This window comes from Prunus dulcis, chromosome 2 (assembly GCF_902201215.1).
Source record: "Prunus dulcis chromosome 2, ALMONDv2, whole genome shotgun sequence".
NCBI classification, from domain to species: domain Eukaryota; kingdom Viridiplantae; phylum Streptophyta; class Magnoliopsida; order Rosales; family Rosaceae; genus Prunus; species Prunus dulcis.
Genome location: NC_047651.1, coordinates 15,181,122 through 15,207,567, shown reverse-complemented (window position 1 = coordinate 15,207,567; position 26,446 = coordinate 15,181,122). Strand labels below are relative to the sequence as shown.

General features: G+C 37.4%; 1 protein-coding gene across 4 annotated transcripts; it reads right to left on the bottom strand.

Annotated features, from left to right (window-relative positions):
• Nucleotides 1-1,873: 1,873 nt before the first annotated feature.
• LOC117617516 (CCR4-NOT transcription complex subunit 1) lies at nt 1,874-21,331 on the bottom strand. Of its 4 annotated transcripts, none has more exons than XM_034346917.1 (51): nt 21,020-21,331; nt 19,634-19,931; nt 19,273-19,501; nt 18,809-19,148; nt 18,595-18,708; nt 18,368-18,496; nt 18,084-18,275; nt 17,805-17,999; nt 17,463-17,600; nt 17,240-17,362; nt 16,898-17,148; nt 16,326-16,429; nt 15,697-15,791; nt 15,384-15,620; nt 14,423-14,611; nt 14,164-14,248; nt 14,005-14,072; nt 13,004-13,149; nt 12,779-12,887; nt 12,519-12,665; nt 12,350-12,397; nt 12,139-12,267; nt 11,806-12,039; nt 11,584-11,724; nt 11,309-11,394; nt 11,125-11,230; nt 9,952-10,047; nt 9,478-9,630; nt 8,804-8,983; nt 8,532-8,710; nt 8,293-8,428; nt 8,080-8,205; nt 7,866-7,910; nt 7,582-7,659; nt 7,263-7,379; nt 6,557-6,683; nt 6,377-6,477; nt 6,172-6,309; nt 5,992-6,075; nt 5,537-5,683; nt 5,323-5,454; nt 5,191-5,220; nt 4,958-5,104; nt 4,802-4,863; nt 4,208-4,361; nt 3,918-4,109; nt 3,723-3,827; nt 3,385-3,519; nt 2,780-3,013; nt 2,305-2,409; nt 1,874-2,211 (listed from the first exon to the last, which is right to left on the bottom strand). In XM_034346917.1, the coding sequence occupies exons 1-51, from the start codon at nt 21,116-21,118 to the stop codon at nt 2,062-2,064; spliced, it is 7,185 nt and encodes a 2,394-aa protein (XP_034202808.1). In that variant the 5' UTR covers nt 21,119-21,331; the 3' UTR covers nt 1,874-2,061. The 4 variants fall into 4 exon arrangements, with proteins under 4 accessions (XP_034202808.1, XP_034202809.1, XP_034202810.1 ...); XM_034346918.1 differs by having other exon boundaries at nt 6,172-6,297; XM_034346919.1 differs by lacking the exon at nt 14,423-14,611.
• Between the last annotated feature and the right edge of the window lie 5,115 nt (nt 21,332-26,446).

Below are 26,446 nucleotides of genomic sequence, written 5' to 3'. Positions count from 1 at the left end.
TGATGGATCGGCCAAAACCCTACCATGAATTCTTAGATGAGTTCAAGCAGCAGGAGCTCAAGGCTGAAATAGAAGCATGGACAAAGGCTGAGCATATGAGACTCGTGACCAAGTGAGGAAGACTCCATGTATTTTGAGCATATATTTATGAAAGGTTTTTGTAATCAATTACCATGTTTGAGTCTTGGCAGGTTGAGAGAAGAAGAGGCTGCTATAGACGACTGGGAATTCAAGCAGACCAGCAAGGCCTTGAAGGAGATTAAAAAGATTGAGGTATGAAATTGTTTGAAGGTTAATCTGCTTTAATCAAATGGAAGTTGTTTATGCCATGTTGACTGCGGTATGAAATTGTTTAAAACTGAATCTGCTTTGCATGCTATTTGGGGGAAACTTTTGTATGTGACGGATAGTTTAGGTCACATCATTTCATTAATTCACCCAAATAATTACACGTGTTGGGAGACGGATTTCTACTTTGGCTTTTAATATAAATAATATACACTCATTATAACATGTGATAGTGTTACGGTTACATACAAAATTACTTATCCAAACAATAAAACCATTGTTTTTAGACAACACTACAGATGCCATCTCTAATAGAGATAATGTTAGAGCCAAAAAATAATGATTCTAAACTTTGAATTTGGAAGAGCAAACTGGAGAAGCAACGTGCAAAAGCAGTGGAGAACACATGGAAGAATATGCGCATAGCCAAGGAAGAGGCACACAAGAAGAAGATAAAAGTAAGACGATCCACAATCGGGAAAATATCTGCAGTTTCAGAAACTTACCAGAGGGCTACCTTCTCCACCAAGAAACTCATATGGCACAAAGTCGCTGCCTACTGCAAGTCTATGTATCTCAAATCTGTCCGATGCACTGCGCTAACATCAGAAATGCGACGATCCTAAACCATTTGCTTTCTCTGACTCCTTAAACATAGAAGATAAAATCACAGAAGAAGCTATCTGGCTTCGGACACAACCGAAACATATGTAATTGAAATCAACTAATCTTTCATGTCATGCCATGTTGGTCTAGGAAAGTATAGACTCTGATGATACTTTTGTTATCTAAACTGCAAGAAATGAACTTGGGTATTATTTCCACCAGAAGTCATTGAACCCTATGGTAATAGTGATAGCGCAATCCCTACTATTTGTTAAACCCCAAAAAGCTCCTCTTTCTCAACACTCAGAAACTCTTCAAATGAATTACACTCAACCCAACACCACCTATTTTAGCGGCAAATCTCAATAATCCATTTTCGGAGCAAATTTGCAGGTGAGCCTACTTGTATTGGTGGATCCTACCTCTACAAGAGGTGGTACATATCCACCACTTTAGGTGCAAAAGAGGTGCGTAGTGCTTCCTTTGCAAAAGATCAAACTCTTTGCCATAATCATCTTCAACACCCCAAGAAAACTCCCAAAACGTGAAAAAAAAAAATACAATTACAATAACCCCCTTTTACTGAGAACAGTTAATTAGTTCTCTTTTTCTCTTTTATCCACTGTGCATAAAAGAGGGACACGCATAATCGATGCTAAACTGTATTTACCCCAAAATTTAAATATAAAAAAAGAGAAATATTGGTAACTTTCCGGGTAAAGCACGTTTTCTTTCAAAGATCTAGATTAAAAATGAAACTTCCCTTTCTCCTCGGGGCAAAAAGAGTTTTTTTAAACCAAAAGCAGGAGCCTAATTATCTTTTGCTAATAAAGTAAATCGCCCAGCCACTAGCAGTTTCCTGGGGTAAGATTGACATCTCATATAAATTTTAGGGTTAATGACATTTTGCATCCTGGAGTTTTGGGGTCATTTTCAACATGCCTGCCTGTCGAGCAACCAATTAATGAAGGCAGCAAAAGAAAAAGAGAGTGAAATAACTGCATTAAGAAAAACATTTACAATGTAGGTACCTATCTAATTACAACAGATCAACTACAATACAATAATTACAAGTACATGCAGCTTGCTGCTGGTTATAGTACTGGCCATGCAAAACAATCTGTGCAAATTGGAAATGATTCACAAACCGAGAGGAATTGCTCTTGATCAGTGTGCACTCTCGGATACCCAACCTGAGACCATGCTTTCATCCACAGGTTTTGGACCGCCGCAAGATCTTGAGACAGATTCAAAGAGTTTTTCAATCTCTGGCGCACACCGTATGAAAGCTCGGTTCCAGAACTGGTATCTAGGGTTCTGAAATAATGCAACATAACGATTAGAACAAATCTGCAGCTTGAAAAATTTAAGCTTCTTTCTATTTTCTTTTTCAAAGGGATGGACATTCACCTTGATAAGCTCAATGAAGGTAATCAGAAGACCCCATGGATGCGGTCGATTAACAATCAGACGTTCCAACAGTACTCTTGTGATTTGCTCCTGGATAATTTCATGCTGAAGCATAAAAAATGTTGGCAGTTAGAAGATGTATGCAGCTGAATCATAATTGATATGAAAGCAATCTAGAAACATGCATTGGGGTTCTGTGGCCAGTATCAAAGATTATCTGGTAAGAATGAAACCCTACATTAAGGATCTACCCGCCCATAAATATGCTACATATCGCGAAATGTGCACATTTAACTTGTATGTTATATATGGCAGTCTGCATGTTTAACAAATTGATCACAATGCTTTCGCATCCAAGACTTGTGAAATAAGTCCCCGAAAACATTAAAACAAAGTGCTCCGATTGCCCATGGGACTAACCACAAGAACAGACAATGAATATCATAAACAAAAGCAAACATCTAACTTGTCTCACCTGGTTTGATTCGGCAAACAAGTAAAGAACAATGAACGAAAAGTAATGGGTATGAGTGTTTGGATAGCGCAGTTGGTTTGCAATTGCATTTAGGAAAAGGTAGCGCCCTTCAGTATCTAGGTCCACTATCAGAGTCTGAAAAATATCCAAAGCAGCACCCACCAAATAGACAGCGAATGGAACACTTTGGGGAGACTGTGCATGAGGTGTTCTAGACTGAAGCTGCTGGATAGCCTGTAAAATTAAACCAAAAAAGTAAGCACTGGACCATCCACTTTCTACTCAGGTCAAGACCCTCTCCAAATACCGAGTCAGAAAGATCTTTAGAATTCGGATTTAAAAAATTCCTTAATGCCTCTTCTTCAGCAAAGCATAGCAGTCAGAGTTCACTAGAACGTGGAAATCAAGAAAATCTTACAAACAAGTTGTGAACTTTATGAAGTGGGAACTTATGGAAAGTAATGGATTCTATGTAGGTTCCAATATTGCAAAACAAGAACACTGATCTTAAACAAACAAGTATTAGAACAGTCGGAACTTGTAGCATATGTCACCTTAGAGACAAATGATATGTAGGGGCATAATATTAGCATAAGAACAAGTACCTGCATCCCAACATAAAGCACAAGGGAGTTGATGAGAGGTACGTTGTAACGAGTACCAGCCAAGGCAACATCGTTTGATGGAAGTAGCAATTTTTGCTTCAGTTCAGTCAGAAATGAAGAACCTTGTTGCCTTGTCTGCAAATTTTCAAACAACATTTAATCTTAATAAAAATTTGAAATAAGAAAAGCAGAATAGAGAAAACTGTAGAAAGGGGACACTAAATGGGGAAGGTCAAAATGTCCACACAAAAGACGTATCAGTCCACCTGTACATAAAACCTAATTAGCACATGAGCAATAAAACAGTATTCAGTCTACAAGTTGAAAATTGTGCATACCTTGAGATACTCGTCCACATCGGTTTTCATCTGCTTCAATTTTAGAGTTGCATCAACCTCGGAAAGAATACGTGGAGACTGACTGATTTCAGCAAGCAAATCAATCTGCATATATACAAGGACAAACCAGTCCCCACCAGATTAGTTTTCATACCCATAAATGTTACAGAGTAAATATGCAGGATCGTCGGCAACCTTTAAGTTTGGAGTAGATGGATCCGGCAGCCTCATATTACGGGGAAATGCACTGAGAATGATATTTCGCATTTGAATGCAGCTTGGAGGAATAACATCACAGAAGGTAAAGTGATAATCACACAGAAATTCTGGGAAATCATGAAGTAGCACTAGCAGCACCCTAAGCGTGCCTTTATACAGGAAATGAACCTACATGGATAAAAATACGAGAAAATGCTGTGAGACAGAAAACAATTTAAGCAACACTGCAACATACAATCAAGCCCAGCAGGAAAAAAGGGGCAGACCGGAACTCCTAGTTCAGCGTTCCTCAAAAATGGCTCCATGAATTGAAACAAGTGTACCAGCAAACGTTGGATAAGGGGCCAGCCCTTCTGGCCATTCCCAGCGAGCATTTTTGGCATAAAACTCCTATGACTCACCAACTCGAGCCATGCAAAGCTGATAAAATATTTATCAGTATAGGAACGCACAAAGTTCCAAGGAATAAAATATCACAATTTATTCTTACAAAAATATCATATCTAACTTTTGTACACCAAGATTGAATGATAATCTTTCCAATCATGAATTGCAATGATGCACAACCAATAGAGAACAGAACAGAGATAGAAATAGAGAAGGGATAAGAAGAAAAAGAGGGAAAGGAAGAGACAAAAGGAGTAATTATAGGGGCCAGTGCAAAATCAACTCCAACCCAATCCGTAGTTAAATAAAATCCCTACAATATCATCCAATCACCTACAAGTTCATAATCACAGAGCTGGAAACCTAATAATATACAAACTCAACCATATAAGCTACCATTTCCTTGTCTTAAGAACTGACATTTCATTCCCTACCAGTGACAAAAGAGTAATTAATATAACCAGGATGCTAACCTGAATGTAGGAACTTTAACAGGCTGCAAAGCATTAAATGCATTTGCAAATGCTGACAAGATCTGCAACATAGACAACCAAAATTAGTGAGTCAGCATAAACAATAATGACAAAACAAAGGCAAAAGACCCTAGCAGCAATCCACTTGATCCAGACCTGAAAGTTAGCACCATCAACCACAGGATCCAGAGAACCAAGGTCCAGCAGCCAGTTAACAAACAATCTAAAATATGGTCTTGGATTGAAAGATGCTTTCTTTTCCTCTGCATCCTTTTGAATGAATCTCACTGTGACTGTTAAAATCTGCCAGGGGCCAAATCATGCAAAAGCATTATTGGATAAGCAATAAAAACAAGATTCAATCAAACACAAAATCTCCTTGTGCTCACCTTAGTCAAGAGAAATAGTTTATTCGATCCCTGCTCAATCAAACAAGACATGTAAGTTTCATAAAATATAAAATAAAAACTTTGTATATGAATCATTAGGATCATAAAATAAAATTACGACGGAATAATTACCTTCAAAATTGAGAAGACAAGTTTAGCATAGATATCAATGGCAAGGAAGGAGAGACTCTGCACTTGTTGTGGTGTTTGCAATGTGCCTGGATTCATCACCTCAGAAGACACGCAATGTGCAACAGAAAGCTCCTGCAGATGAGTAAAAAAAACACATGCTTGGTAACTCCTCATATCATTCTGTAACATACCATTCTAGAAATTGAAAACTTACTGTGAGGACACGGAAAAACCGCTCTGTCATTTCATCCCCCTTCAGCAGACCATTTTGATGCAACTGTAAGATGAAATGGGCACAAGCTGCATCATTTGCACCAGGAAGTTCACAAATCCGGTACCACTCGGCGAACAACATTGACACCTACAGCATATTCAAAGAAGTTGAAAACACATCAGAGAACAACTTTACATGTACCACTCTTTCATCCATAGACATATTTGTATTTGTGCTATAAATACAATATCAAGGATGGTACCCATATTTATCCACCTAAATTCAAAACAACAATACTCCTCCCACCCTTATGTACCAAGCAACCAAGTCATGTCCCAGTTACATCCTTACAAATTTTCTTTAGTTCAAATATTCACTGCAAATAATAGGTCTGTTGAATATCCTCAACATCTAACAATGTGCAGTTCAGGGTTATAAAGAATGTATCATGGTACCTGCTCACGGAAACCAGCAGGATCAGGTTCCACAGACTCCACATTACTAAAGTCTTCCCTGTTCACAGGAGAGTGAACAGGAGCCTGTTTCAGCCCAAAAAAAACAAATTTATTATTATAATCGAGTCAGAAGAAAATACACATAAAGTAGGCCGAAATACTAAAGACATCTCCACTGACCTTTTTATCTCTAGATTGTCTGGCCTTGTCCTCCTTTCCAACATTAATAGCAGATGGAGCAGCCACATTAGAAGCAGGATTCTTCACCATTTCAACCAGCTGCTGTAGTGACTCAGGAGATCCAGGCTTTGCAGCGAGCTGTGTATCAGAATCAGTAAACAAACTGTACTAATGTAAAACACAAAGCGCAATTTTTTACACAAACCTTTGCCAAAGCATCAACAAGATTATGAAGTTCTGATATAACTTTAGATTCTTCAATCACCAAAGTTTGGAGAAGGGAAATGGAAAACTCAGTTGCAGGCTCTGCGGATTTTAAGATATCAGTAAGTTACATCAACTGCAGTAGTATTAATATTGTAAACAAAACAGCCATTTTACGTACTATTCCTGCCACCGTCAATAAGTTTGGCCATATGAACATTGTACTCTGCAAGGTTTAGCAATTCACTGTGAATAAGGCCAACAGTAATATCTTTGTTAAACTTCCGCTCCTCCTCGGAATAAATAACCTGCAAGAAGTAGCAACCCAATATATTAGAATGGGAAAATGTGACATGAATAGAAGTGCTATTAATATATCTAGATCGTACTATTATCTAAGTCTAACTGCTACGAATAGAATTGACAAGATCATAATAATAAAATCCTAAGTACGGACAATAGTAAGGAAAATAATTTTTTATATAATAGAAACAATATTATTAAAAAGAAACTGAAAAGAAACAAGAAGTGGATAAGGGATCCACTACGCCCAAACAAACCCGCATAAACCAAAAGCAAAGGAAACAACTGCCTCCAAACAGGCTACGAGCTGACGGAGGAAAAAGACTGAGGCAAAACAAAACAAAAAGGCCAAACAACCCCAAAAAGGACTGGAGAAAAACCACAAGAACCATAGTAAGGAAAATAATTAGAAATTTATAAAGTTATGCTCACCAAGAAAAGCCGAAATTTAAGGATCATTAAGGGCAAAAAAGTTGTACGAAAATTAGGTAACCCAAATATGATCCAAATCAAGAAATAATTATGTTCAAAGGAAAACATAGACAAAAATATCTCTCTCATAACACAAGTACAATGGTGCATACCCAACTAGTGAGCTCCTTAACAACAAGCTTGCAAACATCACGAATGGCAGTCAGGATTGCAAGATGAGCACCGACATGAATATGGTTGGATGCATTCTCGTATAAACCCTTGAAAACCTGTTTCAAGATTAAAAACAAACTCGAAGCATTAAAATCAATGGACAAATATTTACCAGAAACATAAATTTCTGTCCAGGGATAATCAAACCAGTTGCTTCACATCAACAGAGAAACTCCATAAGCATTCAAGTTAGCTGTAATGATTAACTATTCAAAGGAACAAATAACACAAAAGCTTCTCACAAAGGATAGCACTGACCTTTTGAGCCACAGCCAAGGCAGCCTCATCTCGACTAACACATCTGAGTATAATCTCAGGAACTTCACCAATGACTCCCTGGATAAGACATGCCAGAGAACATTCATCTCGTGTAAAATATACATGTCATAGTGTATGTACTTATGTATGTATGACTACAAAAGGGAAAACACTTTCAAGGTTTATTCTATACCAACTAGTTTTGATGCATGTATATATGGATAATACCCTTCAAGATACAATTTGGAGGAAGAAGATACCATAAAGACGAACAGATACAGTACCTGAATTTCTACATCTCTAGCATCACTAGTTACCAGAGCTTCCAACTGAAAACAATACAGAAGATTAGGTTTCCATTAACTCATAAACACTAAAAATAAAAAGTAAACAAAAAATATATATCGATGAAGGGTACATCAAGAACTCATTTGCTATACAAATAAAGACGAGACAAACATCAGAAAGAAAGGACAAGCTACAAAGGTTATTTCCAACCTTTTGTGCCACAATCTGGTATTTATCCAATGCATCCCTCGTGTTGAGAGAAGGTTCTGAAATGTTACTTCCAAGACGCTCAGTTACAGCAGGTGAAGGTAGTGGCTGTGAAGAAACTCCAGACTCCTAGCCCCAAAATGTAAGTAAGAATAAAGTTTTTTCATGTAAAAAGTAACTTGAGAATTATAATATCATGTAAAAAGTTTTTTCAACCTTTACAGCATCAGACGACTCTACTGATTGTAGCTCTGGGGCAGAAGCAGCAGAAGGAAATGAACCAATGACAGAATCATTTTCAGAACTCTGCTGGGAAACACCATCACCCACCCCGACATGAATAGAGGAAGCACTGAAACATTACACCAAAATTACAAACATTCAAGCAACTAATACTTCAAGAAGTACATGAACTACATAACTTAAAAAGTAGAAACAAAAAATATAAAAGAAACCTAAGATGCAGAGCTGAATTGGGTTCAATGCCCTCATCCAGCGGACGAGAAACTGCATCAAATTTGCTTCCAGGGCCTGCTGAGTAGCCTGTGTTAAGTTGTCCTGATGCTGGAGTACCAGCAGGAAGAACATGCGAGTTCTGGCTAGACTGGTTCTGCCAGGGTAGCCGAACAAAGTCCTATATAATAAAGGGGAAGTGTAAGAAGAAATCAAATTGCTTGACATTCATCTCATCACCAGACCATATCAGTACCAAAAAGTAGCGCATTACCTCATAAACTCGCTGTTGAGAAAGGGACAAATGCCCAGGTTTAGGGCGAAGGGCCTCCGGCACGACGCCCATGGAACCTTGAGTATAGATGTTAGTATCAAAAAAGGTTGCACCAACACCATCTCTCTTCCTTCTTAATGAGAGCTGTTGAGCTATTTCCCCGTCAATTGTTTGTATGGCCTGCAAGCAGTTAAACACAAGTGAACAACAGCATAATTGAATATCCATGTTATCTCTACATGTGGATCATTTTGAATAATTACAGATCAGAACTAATTTATCTAAATTCAAATTTCAATCTTCCAAAGCAAACTTCTGTCAGCATATAATTCTAAAACATATTTCACTTCCTTTCGAATTGACCCAGAAGTATTTTTGCTTTAAGTTACATCCTAGCATAAACAAATGTGTAGTGAAATGTTTTCAGACTGGCAGAAAAATTCTCAAATATTGACATTAACCTGCCAATGGTAACACTAACATCAAAACACCATTCTTTGCACACATTCTTCCTAATATGAGCAATACAAAAGCTTTCTTTAGTTGTTTCACATTTTGCCACCATGGTAAATCAACACAAAAAGAACTGATGTAAACAAACAATAACAGTAACTTTCAAAAACATATACATATATAGATATTATGTGTGTGCGTGTGTATTCATCAAGCCAAACCTTATCAGTCGCAGCCTGTTCAATAACTGCACAGCCAAGATCCAGATTATCATTAGTAACAAGTTGTACAGCATGTTCTAGAAGATCACTGGCAATATTTAATCCCTGAAGGGAATTCCTGAGCTGAGTTGATATTGAACTACGCAAAGGTTCCTGCTTCCAGAAACACAAACCGAAGATGAACACAGGGAAATAAAAGAAGTCCTCACACCAAGAAAAGGCACCCCAATAAATTTGCAGCAATGAATAGTATTTGGAGTAGAAATTGTTATTTGTATCAGACACAATGCGTGGCGTTCCAATGTGGTGTTACAAATCTACCCAAATAATGACACGCATATGTATACCCTGAATGATGAACCCTTAAACCAGCATACTGTGCTAATGATCGTACATGTGTTAAAATAATAGGTCGCATTCACAATACAAATTTTCCCAAAACAATCCCAAGAAATTTATTGTAAGAGGAAATACCTTGCATGTCACATGAGCTAGACTTCCTGCCAAACTCGCAACCATCAAGTGAGCTGCATTAAATATTCTCGTCTCATCTGATTCCATGGCATAATCCTACCAACACAAGGAATTGGAAAGAGAATTAGGATAAATTACTAGACAGATTACTGTTTCAGAAAACTCTTTAGTTGGCAACCAAACTAAACATTTCCAAGAATTGGCACTACAGCAATATACTTCCCAATCACAACCCATAGAAACAGTGTAAGGAGCAATAACAGTGCAGGGTAGAACAGTGGAAACAGATCTACATCAAAGACACTTATTTTTGACATCCAACCCATGAAACAATCTTTTACAGTGCAAATGTTCTCGCAGTTCAGTGCCCCAAATTTAGCATCAGATGAGAGCAGTAAGGGAGGCTTTCCTAGAATGGTTAAGTGTGTTGAAATTTTAACCTTGGAAATGTGACTAATATTAAACAGCAATACAAAAACAGAAAGTCATACAGGAGGACTAGTTTTTCTTGTAACATTATTCCCTCATTATTTAGATTAAAAAACACCTATAAATCTTTTATTCAGGCATGTAGGATGCATGTACATATCAGAGTCGTGAATGGACATCAACGCCAACTCTGGATTGCACTGACTCCAACCCCATTTATACAAACAAAAGCAAGAGGAACATTACAATATCAAAATATTACTTCAGAAAAATAGTACATAGAATTGAAATAGCAACCACACATTCTTTTAAATTGCCACCAACAAGCCAATTCAAGATTAGAAATGGAAATGCATAATGAGTCCCAATGCAAAGACCAAAGTGCAGAAATGCTTCTGAAATTTGACATAACTGAACAAGGCCCACTACGCTTTACATAAGAATACAGTTGGCCCTCAAGAATGAGCATATACAAAATATAAAGTGCATCTGTAACATGGATATCAATGGGGGAGTGGCAAAACAAGGATTGATTGAAGGAATGTGTTGTAGAAGCTAAAGTAGAACAATGGGGGTACAAGAAGATGAAGTTCGAGTCATCAAAGAGCCATAGTGACGAGGTGGACATGAAATAAGACATTATGCAAAGATGACAAGATTTAACCAGGACACAGCCTGAAAGATAAAATAGCAAATTTATTCAAATAATAATCAACAGTGGCAAGAATTATTCAGTTAACTAACCTTTAAAACAAGCTCTTTAGTGGTCTGGGTAGCTATAGAAACACTGCGCTGAACAATACCAGATACTATCTCTTTGATAGCTCTGTCCATTGCGATTGGAACCACTCTGCAATATATTTTAAAAATGAGTAATTCTAACAAAGTGCTGGTCAAGGTACACTGTAAGAAAGGACTATCATAGAACCTCTGAAAATGCAGTTGCAATCCCAAGCCAGTTAGCTTCTGGTTGATGATTACGTGAGTTCCGATATTAGGTATTTGTGTGGGAAGCTGCAAATGGCCAGAGGCCAAGCCAAGTAGAGGATCAGAGGACAAAAACACTAACAAGTAGAAGGAGGCAAACATCCCTACTAGACCATACTTGAACATACACACAACCCAACCCAACCCCCCACCCCACCCCCCACCCCCAAAAAAAATAAAAAACCAACAACAAAAAATGAAAACATTGAGCTGCACCTGACTCACAGAAAACGGTGATTGTGATGGAGTAGCTTGCAACAGTCCTTGAGCAGAAGGAATCTGATCAGACAACCCTAAAGCAGCCAGCTTCTCATCCTCGTTAAAGGTACCAGGTGGAAGATGAAGAGGAGTGCCATACTAAATAGAAAATACATTAAATTGTCAAGGTTAAAAACAACCCAACAAGATCTCAATTCTCAAGAAAATGTTCTGACAAACCTGAGGTAATAGATGTGTATGGCTCCCAGAAGATGGCGCAACCTCAAGTGGTAGATCAACTTGATTTAGTGGAGATATGATTCCAGATTTCACTTCAGCAACCATCTGTGGTTGGGATGCTCCAACATCTTTGTTAGAGAAATCAGGATTCCCTTCAAGTTCTCTGTTGCGATCCTTGAGAAGAGAACTTGGTGTTATCTCCTTCAAATCCACACCAAGATTCTTGAATAGAACCTGAAATTCCAAAATAATAAGGCAGATACACTAGAAATTCTATAACGAAATTATGGAAGGCAAGCTTCAATAGATAACCAAATGAAAACGTATGCGTACCTCTATGTCAAACTTCAGGTTCATCTTTAAGTTTGGCATTGAATAGATCTCAGCAAGTAATCCAAGAATACCCATTGTCCAGGGATTTGGTGGTTGGTATGCCAGGCTACTTTGGCATGGCTCCAGAATCTGCAGCAAGTAAAAGAGCATAAGATCTTCATGCCCCTTCCCGTCAGGAAAAAAAAAGAAAGCAAAACAAGCATAACTATACCTTTGAAGTAAAGGGTATAACTGCAATCATCAACCCTTTCTCATATGCCTGTAGGGGTGGGGGAGGGATAGATCAGAAAAAACCAAAAGGTAACCATTTAATAGGTAGCATAAGTCTGTACCACTAAGAATAACCAAATCAAGAAGAACAACATTGATCAAACTCACACCTCTATAATCAAAGACTTGGGATCTATTTCACGAGCCCTTAAGACTTGATTCCTTCCAATTGTAAGCTTCCCAAGCCAGCTCCCTAAATTTTTTAACAACGAGCGCTCTTCTGAGCTTGATTTTATAAGCTCTGATCCAAGAAGAACCTGAGACAATGCACAGGCATTAAATATATAATCATACTCAAATGCACAAATATCATACATGTAAGACAATAAACCGCGCATCTGACCAGAAGAAAAATAGAAAAGACACAAACCTTGCAGTTCTCATAAGTAGCTTGAACAATCTCCTTATTCAAACCCTTAGAATTAACTTTGTCCAGAAATTTCAGGTACAAGTCGTGAAAATTCGGCTCAATGCTTGCCCTGCCAATTGGTTAGGTGGGTGCACCACATGTTAAGACAATAACCAAAGGGAAATGAGACAATCAAAATACAAACAAATTTATCTATGCATATCTCATTTCCAAAAAGTTCCTAACCTTTTCATAACCATATACTGCGCAAACCAAGGATGGTATTGATCTTTCATTACTTCTGTAAACTCCTTTGACTTGGCTTCAACATTAGCAACTGAAATATTATTAATTATAAATGATATCTTGTCCTGAACCTCTGATGCTGGAGCCTGTAAAAGAGAATTGGGAACATGTAAGCATTAGTATCAGAAGAACACATGACACGGACAAGCTGAATACTTTGCCCGGAAACTTCAAAGTTCTAACATAATATCAACTTCAGAAAATTACAATTTTTTCAAAAACATACAAGGCTGAGACTTTGAAAACACAGAATAAGAGAGAAACATAAAAACACAGAAACTCGACTCTTTTGCTCCCTGTTCCAGCAGCATCCCAAATCAATTCAGTAAACAACAAAAATGGAAAAGTATATAAAGTAGCCATATTAGATACTTCTTAAAAAAACCATAAGCATCACCCTCACTATTATACAGAGTTAAAGCCCTTAACCAAGAGGTAATTAAAATTTGAACCCAGCAATCGGATAAATTGGCTAATTAGTCCATAAGAGCAAATTTTCTGTAAGAATATTCAAACAGGGCAAAGAGAAGAAGAAGACTAATGACAATATTAAGATGTCATATTTGCAGTAGAAAAAAACAAATGCCATCACAGTCTGGGCCCTCATATAAAAACAATCTGATCTGATGCATACTTATGTCAAAAACACTTATCGAAATAGAGAACACACTGAATAAGGAGTATTAATGTCAATCAAATATGACGATAAAGTTGTGAAACAGAAGCGGCTACAGCAGCTAAGACCACTAAGAATAGGTAAGGTGGAGTTGGGCCCCAACGTAAGTTTTAGAAACCTGACTGCAATGTACATATCTACACCAGACATGTGATAGTGTGAAAACAAAAAGATATACGTATATATATATATGTATAATATATCAACACACACTAACTCACAGCATCTTGCATGAATACGAGGCCTATAAGATGGAACACAATACCTCAATGGGAGTTTCTCTTTTCTCAGCAGCAGCAACTAATGTTTCGATGTTCAAAGCAGAGCCAAACCCTGTATTTGTATTGCACATTATTGTAACATTCACCAGGAACTTAATTATGTATGGATGAAATAATGACTTGGCAAAGAAGTTGAAAATTACTTGTAGAAGTAACTCCTCGTGAAGGACGAACAAAACCAGGGGAAGAAGAAGACAACATTGCCGGAGCACTGACTGCACTTTGTGACTGCAATTTTATAAGAAAATGAGGGGGAATCAAAATTTCATGATACAAGGAGCTGATAGAATATAGTCCCAGACACCACCACACCCCCACCCCACCCCACCCCACCCCCCACCCCCAAAAAAAAAAAAAAAAAAAAAAAAAAAAAACCCCTTTTAAAAATGTAAGCAGGCATGCCTTCTGAATACTAGGAGCATCGCCTAAAGGAATAACCGAAGGTTGCACAGCAGAAGATAAAAGTGGCTTTATGTCATTGGATGAAGTTGAGGCTTTATGACGGTCATCAAGAGAACTTTCATGTCTCTGTTGGAGCTGGAGAGGAGATGATAATTGCTGCCCAGTATGTAAGATGCTCGAACCATTTAACTGCATTAATGACTCAGCATGTAAGCATATGTGGGCAACAATAGCTCAGCTCGCTCAAATAAATTGAAATAACAAGGCATGGTTAAATTCAATACATGTATCCTAAATGTATGAAATTAATAATTTCATAACAAAAGATTTAAAAAGAACAAACAAATGGCATCTGACACATAATCCTAAGAGTGTAAGAGACAATTTGGTGATGTAAATATATCCAAAACTTCCAGCATGATTTTACTTCTGATGAGCCTTGGAATGAAGTTCTTCTGGTGTAAACATCAAAGGGCATTACATAGCTGTGGAAAATTGCATCCAGTACCATTAAAATGTGGACTGATCAGATATGTGATTACATTTGTTGTAGTTAAAGAAATTAATATTTCAGTGATGTCCACTGGAACATTTTGGGCATGGGAGAAGGATCATGGTGAAGACCCGAATTCTAGAATAGATGTGTAAAAGAAAATGAAGAAAGAAAAAATAAAAGGACACAGCGAGAAATCTATGGCCTAATGGTAGTAATTTTATACTTAAACATCACAAATTATTCACTGCGATATGCAATGATTGAAAATTTACACAACTGAGAACCTGGATGTGTAAAAGAAATTTGGTTCTCGTACTGGTAAATTTCAAGAGTAGAAGGAAAATGTATAACTTTTTTCTCAATTGCAAAAAAAGGTTATAAACTGCTTTGCAATGCATCCTTTTCTAAGTATTTTGATAAATTTTTTGAATAATGACACATCACAAATCCAAGTACACCACTGACCTCCACATTTCCTGAGGAAGCTTGACTGGGACCGTGGTGATGAGCAGAAGCATGGTTGCTTCCATCTGAGTCTGAATGGCCTGATGAAATCCTAGCAAGAGCCTGTTCAATGAAAGCCACGAGCTCTGAATGAGTACTACGCAGATGTGATATTTGAAGAATGTGATTGCAATACTGCGGCCACTCAATCAGACGATCCACAAACTGCTCCAAAGCCTTAGTTCCAAACACAAACATCTGCAAGTAGAAAGATCATCAGCAATATCATGATATGAAAAACTAATGAGAGAAGTTAATGAGAAATATTACGAACTTTTGAATCCGCAGGTTTGCGTAATGCATCTAAAACACCACGCAGAGCAATCCCAAGAGTCAGATGAGTTACAAGCTGGTGCTTGATGACAGAACCTGAAACATTGCATACAATAACAATGAAACAGGCATCCCTAAAACAAATTAGGGCATACGAAACCATATATTTAAAAGAAAAAAATCTGTCACACTATAGATTTCTTAGAAAAGCTAAGGGGACAGACAATGGGAAAGAATCATAATTATATATATCGCAACTAACTCAAATCTTATGAGTTCTTCTACATACGCACAAAAGAAAACTTTAAAAAGGACAAGAATCACATCTGGTTTATTCATTAACAAATGCATGCTCTCGACATGTCAAATAATGACCATCAAGTTGACCACATAATTAGAAAATAGTAGATACCAAAAAAAGTTTATTCTTAACTGTTTCTCATACTACCTCCTAACAGATACCAAATATGTGGCTCCCCTGCCCATTTTAAAAAACAAACCCTCAGCTCAACCAAAATGTATTATACTGAACTCTGTTGTACATTACTCTTTACAGTCTTTAGACAAATTAAAGTTTTAGGGCAAATCTGGAAATACAATTTGGACTGAGGAGTCATTAAAAACACTCACCAAAGAGAACTGCAGCAATTTTGAGCTGTCTTTCAGGATACTTGGGGAAGAATCTGTACTCTTCAAACAGATTAGCAATCATGCACTCAAAAATTGACTGTTCCCTGTCAATTCATGCAGCAAAGAATTGTTAATTAACTCTCAATTTTAAAAATAGTATAATGTGAAAGTAAGAAGCTTCAGCAGATTTTAGTACGGACCTTCCCTTCTACTATAATTAAACCAATAGAAGAGTAAGAAGTGCCAAAACAATATTACATCAATATTACATACATACGGCACGTAAGAGAATGAAACTATCAAAAAGCAATTTGGGTTCTCATGCGTGAGGTGGGGCTGGGGAAAAGCAAGACATCATACAAACTGTACTAACTCAAAGATGCATAATTAGATTCTTTTAAAAGTCAATCCTAACTTTGACCAACGAAAATCTAGTATCATGTGTACTTCACAAGATCTATGGCCTGCAAATGAACAAGATAAAAGTAGGCAATAGTTGGCTTTTGAAAAGATGAGAGAAGATTGAGGAAATAATATTAAAGTATCCTGATTCAAAAGCTCAACAGACATACCTTTTTACAGAAGATTCCTTGAATCGGGCAAGCATTTGGACCATTGAATCAATTGTCAACTGACCAGAAAACATTTGATGGAAGTAAGAGTTTGCTTCCGCTTCAATATCATCTGCATATCCATCAGTTGATGACTCTGTAGTGCCACCATTCTGCAGCCTTGGATTAGAATCCATAATTGTTACAGACAATCTTTCCATCTCCTCAGTAAGTTGGCTAGAGGTAATCAAGCCAACATGAGCTTTAAGAACCTAAAATCAACATTCAGATGATGAAATTCTGCATGATAGATGATGAAGCTCTACATCATAGAAAACAAAATCACATGCCAAGTTGTCGAACCTTAGAGAATGTAGTAGCAGTGTCCACATAAAGATTTGACACAGCACCAGAATGTTGGAAAGGTCTGGTGGAAAAATCCTGTGATCCACCAAATTGAATATCCTTCAAGAACTTGACGCACTCCTGAAATTTTGCATTATTCGTATAAGACAGTGATATGCATGATTTTAATATTATTGCTACCTAAATTTGTAGCAGGGGACAGAGACGAAAGTTACATTACCTCAAAGAAAGTGTCTTTATATGTATTCAAATTATTACTCAACCACTTCTCAAGGTCTATAAACTCTTTTCTGGAAGCAAGAGCCGCCAGTCTGATACTAAAAGGGGAAGGAATCATCTCTAAGACGGATGACAGAATCTGCAAAACAAAGAAGAACATACGAGAAATAAATGGAAATTCCAGTAACATTAATACAACCCCAAAAAAAAAACAAAAAAAACAAAAAAAAACAAAAAACAAAAAACGCTGACTGACACAACACACACTATCTTGATTCTCAATTATACAGCAACAAGTGCAACAGACACTGGTTGGAAGATCATAAGTACACCCCAAACTTACCTTTAGCTCGTCACAGATATCCAATATTCTAGCCATGCTATCTGGATCACTATTGTGAGCATCAACGAATCCCCGCAGCACCAGCGAGATGTTAATATGCCAGAGGTGGTTAATCATGCCACTGCCCATGGAATTTTTTACTATCATGGGGAAAACAGTAAAAGACACTTCATATTGCAGCAGGTTGTATGCAGTCTGCAATGGCACGTGTAAATTTATCAACCAAGAGAAAGTATTATGAGAATCTAGTGTTTTTAAACATCAATTTTAGAGAGGTACATTTATATGTGCCATCCCAAGAAGCAGGACTTCAGGACAGTGTTTAAGAGGATACTCAAGCATCGATCGAACTGCAAGAGCATGACCCCTCTCAGCTAGTAGACACAGTACATCCAAAAGGTCAAGACACAACCACGCATGATTTGCATGTCCAAGTTGAAGCTTATGGCCATGCACAGCATCAATATAGGCCTGAAAAAATGATAGGTAACTCAGAATGGTCAAACAAATATAACATGAGGGGACAGGGAACATGTATAAGCTGGATGAATATAAGATTGTACCAGCTGCCTAACAGAATGAGCAAAGGTAAACACTTCAGGTGGTGCTGATACAGCATGTCTAAGAAAGGATAGCTGACCCTCGGTATTCTTCCAGACAGACCCACAGATGACATGGAGGGGAAAGGGCTCCTGCACAGCTCAAGTCCGGAGACCACAGATTAATATAGACTAAAACATCACAATTTGCACAATAGTAATCTAAAAAACTGCAAGAATACAAAACCTACCTGACACACATGCTGATATACAGACATGAAAAAAGAGAAAGCCTCCTGATTAGGAATGTAAAATCCCTCATGATCCAAATTTTCCATAACCCGTATCCAGTTGGTGCTGGGAGCCTGTAATCAGCAAACAAAATTAGGAAAAGAAAACGGATGCAGTTTCCTCCACTAAGTCACAACTCAAACAAAAAATGGAAGAAGATTTCAAGTAACTCACAAGTTGCTTGATTGTATCTACAAGGACATCAATATTCCAGGTGTTCAACATAGGCATGTCAGACAAAGTGCTGTCACCAAGCGCCAACCGGAAGGTTGAAAATGTATTCTGATTGTCCTCGAGACCAGCATGAGTACAGGAAATCATGCCAAGTATTTTTGAGATAGTAAACTCAGTGAGTGGTAAGAAAAGGGATAAAATCTCTTTACACTGAGATGAGTCAACTGTGCATCCATAACCTAATTCCTTCATTATATCTCCCATGCTCATTTCCTTCTCCATTTCTGCTAAAATAGCATCAAAATCATTTTCTCCACTTTCATGGAACAAACCCACATTGCTGCAGCAAAAAGCAAAAGCTATTGAGCACAGGATATAATTTGGCATGACAAATAGATAGAAAAAAGGCAAATAACCTAATACCAAGTAGTTCTAGCAGAAAGACAACTAGAAAATTACCGTACCTCAAAAAATTGGCATCACGAAGCTCATCTGAAAGCAATGGAGTTAGAACAAACAAACTGTCATCTTTCAGCTGTAATAAAGATAACATCTGCATAAAGGAATCAACATGCTTGGAAAGGCCATCAGACCGCTGGAGGAACATAACAGTGTTCTGAATTTGCTCAGAAGAGTTCATCGCAACAGGATTTTCACACAACTTCTGGATCTGAGCCATACAGAAGTTCTTGCCTGGAAACAAACAGTATTAAATTCTACATTGAAATTACGGCAAAATTATAAGATACTAACAGTGCAAAAGAAATTTTTTTGAGCAAGAATACATCAGTCAAACAGTTCACCATCATTTTAACTGAAACTTACCACATGTCCTGCTGTCTAGGTTTTCAGAATCTAACAACGCAAGACCAATGGCAATCTTCTCACATACAGACAGGTGTAATGCATTCGAGAAATTCTCTAGAATTCCTTCATTGATCTCTGTATTTCTTAGGGACTCACAAAACACTGTATTGAAATTAGGTCTGTCAAGAAGATATTTAAAAACTGAGGAAAGAACCCGTTCCAGTGCCACATTCTTCAAGTCTGTTCCGTAATTAGTGAGATGACCCAGACAGGTCTGGAGCAGCAAAATGCTTCCCTCAATTCCATATTCAGTAAACTGCCATGAAACCACAAACTACATCAGCAAGAGATCCAGTAAGATGCATGATTAGATAAGCTCAAAAAATAACCTTATTCAAGGGTACTTGTTATCAGCCACATTAAATATTTTCTTATCCAGAAGTATATCAAAATTTAAAAATTCAAGATTGGAAAGATTCTTCGCCCTCAGCATAGAAATAAACACAAACATTCAATGGTCATGTGTAAGAGCTGCAGATATTATAGACTGGACTAAAAAAAATTAAAGCAAACAGATCACATGCATGATAAGTAATTCCTAATCCAGTGTGTATTGTTAACCATTCACTCAACTGAAAATATGAATATCTTCACCAAAAAACAAAGAATATTCAGATTTCATATACTAAAGCTGTTAGTTGAAAACATTTCAACATCCAATGCCCGCTGGAGAAATGAATAAGGATGAGACTATTTCAGGTAAATCCCACCAGAAAATATTTACAAATAGAAAATACAAAACACAACATGACTTGGAATTTTCGCCTCTTCCCCCTACTTAACTTTCCCCACTTCTAATTCAATTCGTCATGGTCCTGCCACCCCACTCACCGAACACAATTTTATGCTAAACTTCTGTTTGAGTTGCAATGGGTAGTACAACTTTTCTGGTACAAACTGACACAGAAGCTTATGTGGCAATGCCATGTCAGTTTGACTTATGCCAGCAGAAGCATGGCACGCTAACTCAGCTGCCATCAGATTGTAAACTAAATTTGTGCAAATCTTAACACATTTAGCATTTCCTTTGATCCGCCCATTTCTTCAAATTTGAACACAGAGAAACACAACGGAGGCGTTGTGTCATACAAACACTATGAAGCTAAAGTTCAACACTGCATTCAAGCACCATACTGAGCAATCCAAAATTAAACTACGCGGCCAAATTTTAATCCTGTCTTCTTTTTTTCACTTCTATTAGTAGCTGAAGTCCAGAAATGCAACCGAGTGGAATGAGTTCGTATAAATTCCACAAAACTCCGAAATTTACAGAAAATTAGGCGTCCAATACATTATCACAAACAAGATGAATAAAACACAAAAACCAAAACAGAGCAGGAGTACCTGAGAGAGCTCTCGGAGCACAGAGTCAGAGTTGGCATCGTTGAGGCTTTGGAGGAGAAAGCGAATCTGGCTCGCGGTGGTCGGCGAAAACTTCAGCATCGCGTAGACGGAGAAGGATTTGGGAGGGGTGCTAGGGTTTGCTCAGATAGAGATTGCGAAGCAGAGGGTGCAGGGGAGCGAGATTTTGGAGAAAAACAGGGGCACTTTAGGGATTTCGAGAATCGTCGACAGAAGCGAAAGGTTGAGACTTGGTTGGTGGCGTCTGATCTGAATTTGGAGTGTGTATTATTATAGTGGTAGCGCACACGATGGTCTCTCCGCTGGAAACTGAACTCGGTTACCTGCGGGTTCTTTTTCATCGACTAATGTTTACCTTCTAGTGGAGCCACGTGTGTTGGAAAAACAAATAAGGGAAATAAGGGCTGTCTGGTGATGTTTTTAGAGAGCATTTTCAGAGAATGTTTTCTTAAAATGAAAACGCATTTTTAGGAAATGAAAATGCGTCTGGTAGATTCATTAGAAAACATCTTCAGATAACAAAAACCATGAAAACGTGTCTGGTAGTACAATTTGAAATAATATGTGAGTTATTTTTATGAAAATGTTTTCTATGAGAATGAAAACAATTTTTTTTCTGTTTTCTACAAGGACACATAAACTTGTTTTCATTTTATGAAAACATTTTCAGTGTTTTCTATTTTTAGGCCAATGAACGTGTTTTTATCTCATTTTTGTTCTCTGAAAATGAAAACAACCCCTTAAAACGTTACTAAACAGGTCTCGATAAATCTAGGGATGAGCATTTGTGGCGGTAATTATTTATTTGTTATCTATATTTTATACCAAATCGATTCGAATTGAAAGTCTCGATTAACATAATAGGTTGAATAATAACTATCCGAACTATATGTTATAAATTAATTCAAAATCAATTTGTGTTTTGTACGTGTCTTCCTCTTTTCGAAATTTTAAGATGGTATTGGACTAACATGAATCATTGCTCATTAGAACCAAATGGTCAATGCACCTTCCTCTTTTCGAAATTTTAAGGTGGTATTGGACTAACATGAATCATTGCTCATTAGAAGCAAATGGTCGATGCACCGAAAAACCATTATGATTGGGTCGGTTCTTAACAAGAAGTAGACATACAGGAAAAGAGAGAGATCGATGCTGGATTCCAATTTGAGCAACAACAGCTAGAAAATCTCTAAATATGAGTAGCAATGACGTTGGACTCCAAAGATCAAGAAGATCGAAAGAGAGATCAAGAAGATCGAAAGGGAGATCGAGACACAAAGTTAAGAGATTGACTTATGTTAAAGAGATTGACTTATGTTAAAGAGATTGAGAGACAAATGAGAGATATCGTGAGGTAGATGAGAGATAGGGACCAAAATTCGAGAATTAATAAGACGTTGCGAGAGAGAAAAAAAAAACAGGTGTAGGGTTATGAAAAAATAATATATATATTAAATGTCCGATTCAATTCAATTAAAACAAACATTTTAAAATCTCAAATTTTAGATCGGACGGAGGGGTATTGCAGAACATGTACAAGCCCCTTTTAATGGAAAAATACAATTTAAAGAGGATTTGGTTTATTCTTACAAGAGTAATATTCTACAACTAGCAATTCATTTATTTTCAAATTAACCCACTTACTATTTATTGTTTGATTGAATAATCCTTCATATTGGAATGAGTGAAGAGATAGATGAAATAGATGGAGGAAAGCTAGAGAATGAGATATGGAGGAGATACACAGTAGAGAGAGACTTGTGAGATAGGATGAAATCCTTATAGTTCTAATGGTTATTTCAAGTGCTAAAGCCCATTTTGTTAGAAGGATATGGACTTTTTAAAAGGGTTATTGATCGAAATGGTCTCTCAACTTTTGCTATAGTATCATTTTGGTCTACCAACTAAAATTTTTATTTCAATGACCCTTTAATTCTTCATTTGGTATCAAAACGGCCCTACCATCAAAGTCTGTTAATATTGCCATTAAATTTAGGCGTAAAATTGTCCATATGAATTAAAAATTAAAGGAAACTATTACAGGAACTTGTACCTAATTTTAAAATTGAAAAAATTGAAGCTCACCACTAATATGGCTTTTTTTTTCGGCTGACATGGACTTAAAAAGTAATAATTTTTTTCTATATTGTTTAAATTAATTAAAATTTTTAAAATCAGATAAATACAAAAATAAATAACAAAAAATTAAAAAAAGTAACCCCAAAACAAACAAACCCAGCATTACCCAACCCCACCTCTCCAACCCCGCAACCTCCCTCCTCTCAGCCTTCACCCACCGTCACCTCACCACCCCTAGCCGCTCTCACCGTGACCCGCACCCTCTCTCTCTCTCTCTCAAATCCACGATAATTACCACCCAAAGCTACGAAAATGAAAACCTATGAATAAGGGTGTTTCTCTCTCTCTCTCTCTCTCTCTCTCTCTCTCTCTCTCTCTCTCTCTCCCCTTTGTCTCTGTACACTAACTCAGATCTAATTTGGGAATGATTTTGTTGGGTATGGCTTATATTTGAATCGGGTTGGCCGGATTTGCAGGTCTATTTGGGCTTGAAGTTGCTACTTTATGCAAGAGATCGAGGGGGTTGGGGAAGGGGGGCTGGGTTGAGGATGAGGGAAGCTGAGATGGGGGAGGCTGATATATGGGTTGGAGTCGTGAGATAATGAATGAGTTTGGTAATTGAATATTGACAGTTTTACCCCTAAATTTAACAGTAAAATTGACAAACTTTGACAGTAGGACCATCTTGATACCAAATGAAGAGTCGAAGGACTATTGAAATGAAAATTTTAGTTGGTGGACCAAAACGATACTTGAGCAATAGTTGGGGGACCATTTTGATAAATAACCCTTTTTAAAAATATAAAAGAAGAAGGATATGGACTTGAATTTTAAATTTTCATATTCAAATTCATATATTTTTTAAATTCGTTGTTTGGTAATAGATAAGGAGAGGATAGAGGGTATAAATAAAAAGAATGAGAAATTTGGGCTTATCATATTCTAGTTCAATTTCAACTATGGTTAATTTCAATTTGGTACCATGGAGTTGTACTTGTAAGCCATGTTTGTGCATACAATCTTAATTTTAACAATTAAGTACCTCTGATTTGTCAATTTTTTTCAAAGTGATTTTGGCGTTATGGTTTCCATCAAAATTCTGGTTAGCTGCCTATGTGGTAGCCCTGAGATGCACCTTTTTGTTTTTTTTGAAGTCTATTTGAGGTTATTTTCGAACAACTAATGTCTTCCTACCCAAAATATCTATTTTGAGTATGGTTTTATCCTAAAATTAGGCTTGTTCGAAAGTACCCTCAAATTGACTTTAAAACATGGGACAAAAAGTGGGACAGCCAAATTATCACATGTTTGTTTTGTTGCTATGGTTGCCATGTACTCAACTACTGGGAATTTTGACAATTCCCTAAAGTCAGAATCACACTGAAAAAAAATATGGGATACTTAAGTGTTAAAATTGAGATTATAAGAACAAACAAGACTCACAAGTACAACTACCGGTTACTAAATTGAACTTTACCATTTCAAGTAAATCTAATTCATGCAATGAAAACTAAACATAAACATTTGGGTTCAATCCTTCAAATCCAAGAGAAAGACTTCCATGAAATGGGGATATCACTATTTTGCTATCCTCGACTAATAACGCTATGACATGCGTGATAATATTTCCATGTGGCATAACATCATTGGTTAGGGATAATAACACTTTATGGCTCTCCCTGTTGCAACTAAGTTTTTCCTCATATCCAAACCTACTCAATCAAATTTATATAAACAAACGAGCCCTTGATGTTTTAGCTTATGAAATTCTTAATCGATTTGGGTCATTCAAATATTTAAACTCAAGTTGGGCGAAACATAATTATTTGAATTTGAAGTCACAAAATCCAAATCCATCGCCTCAAATTCTCATATTCATCGCGAAGGGTATTCAATGTAGATTTTAAAAGGCAAAAAGTTATTTTTAGTCTAGGTAGGTTACCTGTAACAACCTGGTCCTAAATAAATTGGTAAATATTAGTTTATTCAAATAAAAGACCATTTTGCCCCTAGAATATTTTATTAGGTTTAAAGTTGACTTTTTGATCATGAAGAAATTTTGGAACTTCGACTGCACCATTGAGTAGAGCACGGTGAGATGAGTCCGTAGACACGTAGTGAGCCCGAATCGGAGTTGTAACGAGAAAGATATGATCAAAATACCCTCAGTGGCACAATCGTAAATATTTCAAAAAGGGGTTGATAAAAATCAGATTTTTTTTTTCTCCCTCTCTCTCTCCCCCCACGCGCTCTCTCTCTCTCTCATGTCACGAAACCCCCCCGGCTGCCACAGCCACGTCCAGCCGCCGTTTGGGCTGGGACCGGTCCCAAAATGACCGGCCAGACTCTGCTGTCCTTCCCCACCTGTTCTCCGACGCCAGCTGGCAGTGACACAACCGGATTTTATAGAAAACGGACCAGTTTCGGAAGGAAAATTCCAGCCGCTCGTTCTCCCTCATTCGGCCTCCGTTTCTGACGAGTGATATATGTTTCTCACCTATTTTTCATGATCTAGCTGATGATTTGATAGGATTTTGTTAATTTTGAGTGTTGATGGTTCGATTTACGAATTGAAATTCGATCAATTTCGGGATCGCGATTTCGGTCACTTTTGGTCCATTTTTGAGGTAGGTTCAAGAGCAAAAGTGACTCCAAATATGGTGTTAAACCTAGAGTAGGAACCTTGAGCCGTGATTTTGAGAATTTCTGGCGATGCCTAATCGCTTTGGACAACCACGCACTGTCGACGCGTGGGCACTGTAGTAAATGGGCATTGTGTCCAAATGCGATCCCTTTGTTGTCTCCAGCACATAGGTGTGCTCGGATTTCAATTTGGATACCGTTTGAGTCTCGAACGGATATCGTATATTGTGTGTTATCCGGGTTCAATAGGTTTGAACCGTTGGATAGTCTTAGATTTATAATATGTTAATCTAGACATTCTTAGGATCGTATGGGATTCGATGGATCGTGAATCGGAGCCCAAGATGTTCCGATTTAACAACTTGAAGTTTGTGTTTTATAGTAACCGTCCGATCGTGGGAGATCCGACCGTTCGATCCGGACTAAACTTGTAAGACGTGTATCCCAACTATTGTGGAACCCATAGGAACTTTCAGATCAGAATTTGGTGGTCGTGGGCCCCGAGGGCCCATTTGACCAAGTTTGGGTAGTTTGACTCTCGGTTGACCGTGAGTCTTCCGAGGTAGTTTCACCCTTCTGAAAGTATTAGGATAACATTTTTATCGAGTCTAAATTGTTATTTGAGGTTAAATTGGAAATTAATTCGATTTAGGATTTTCCTTAAAGGTTGTTACTTATTATTGA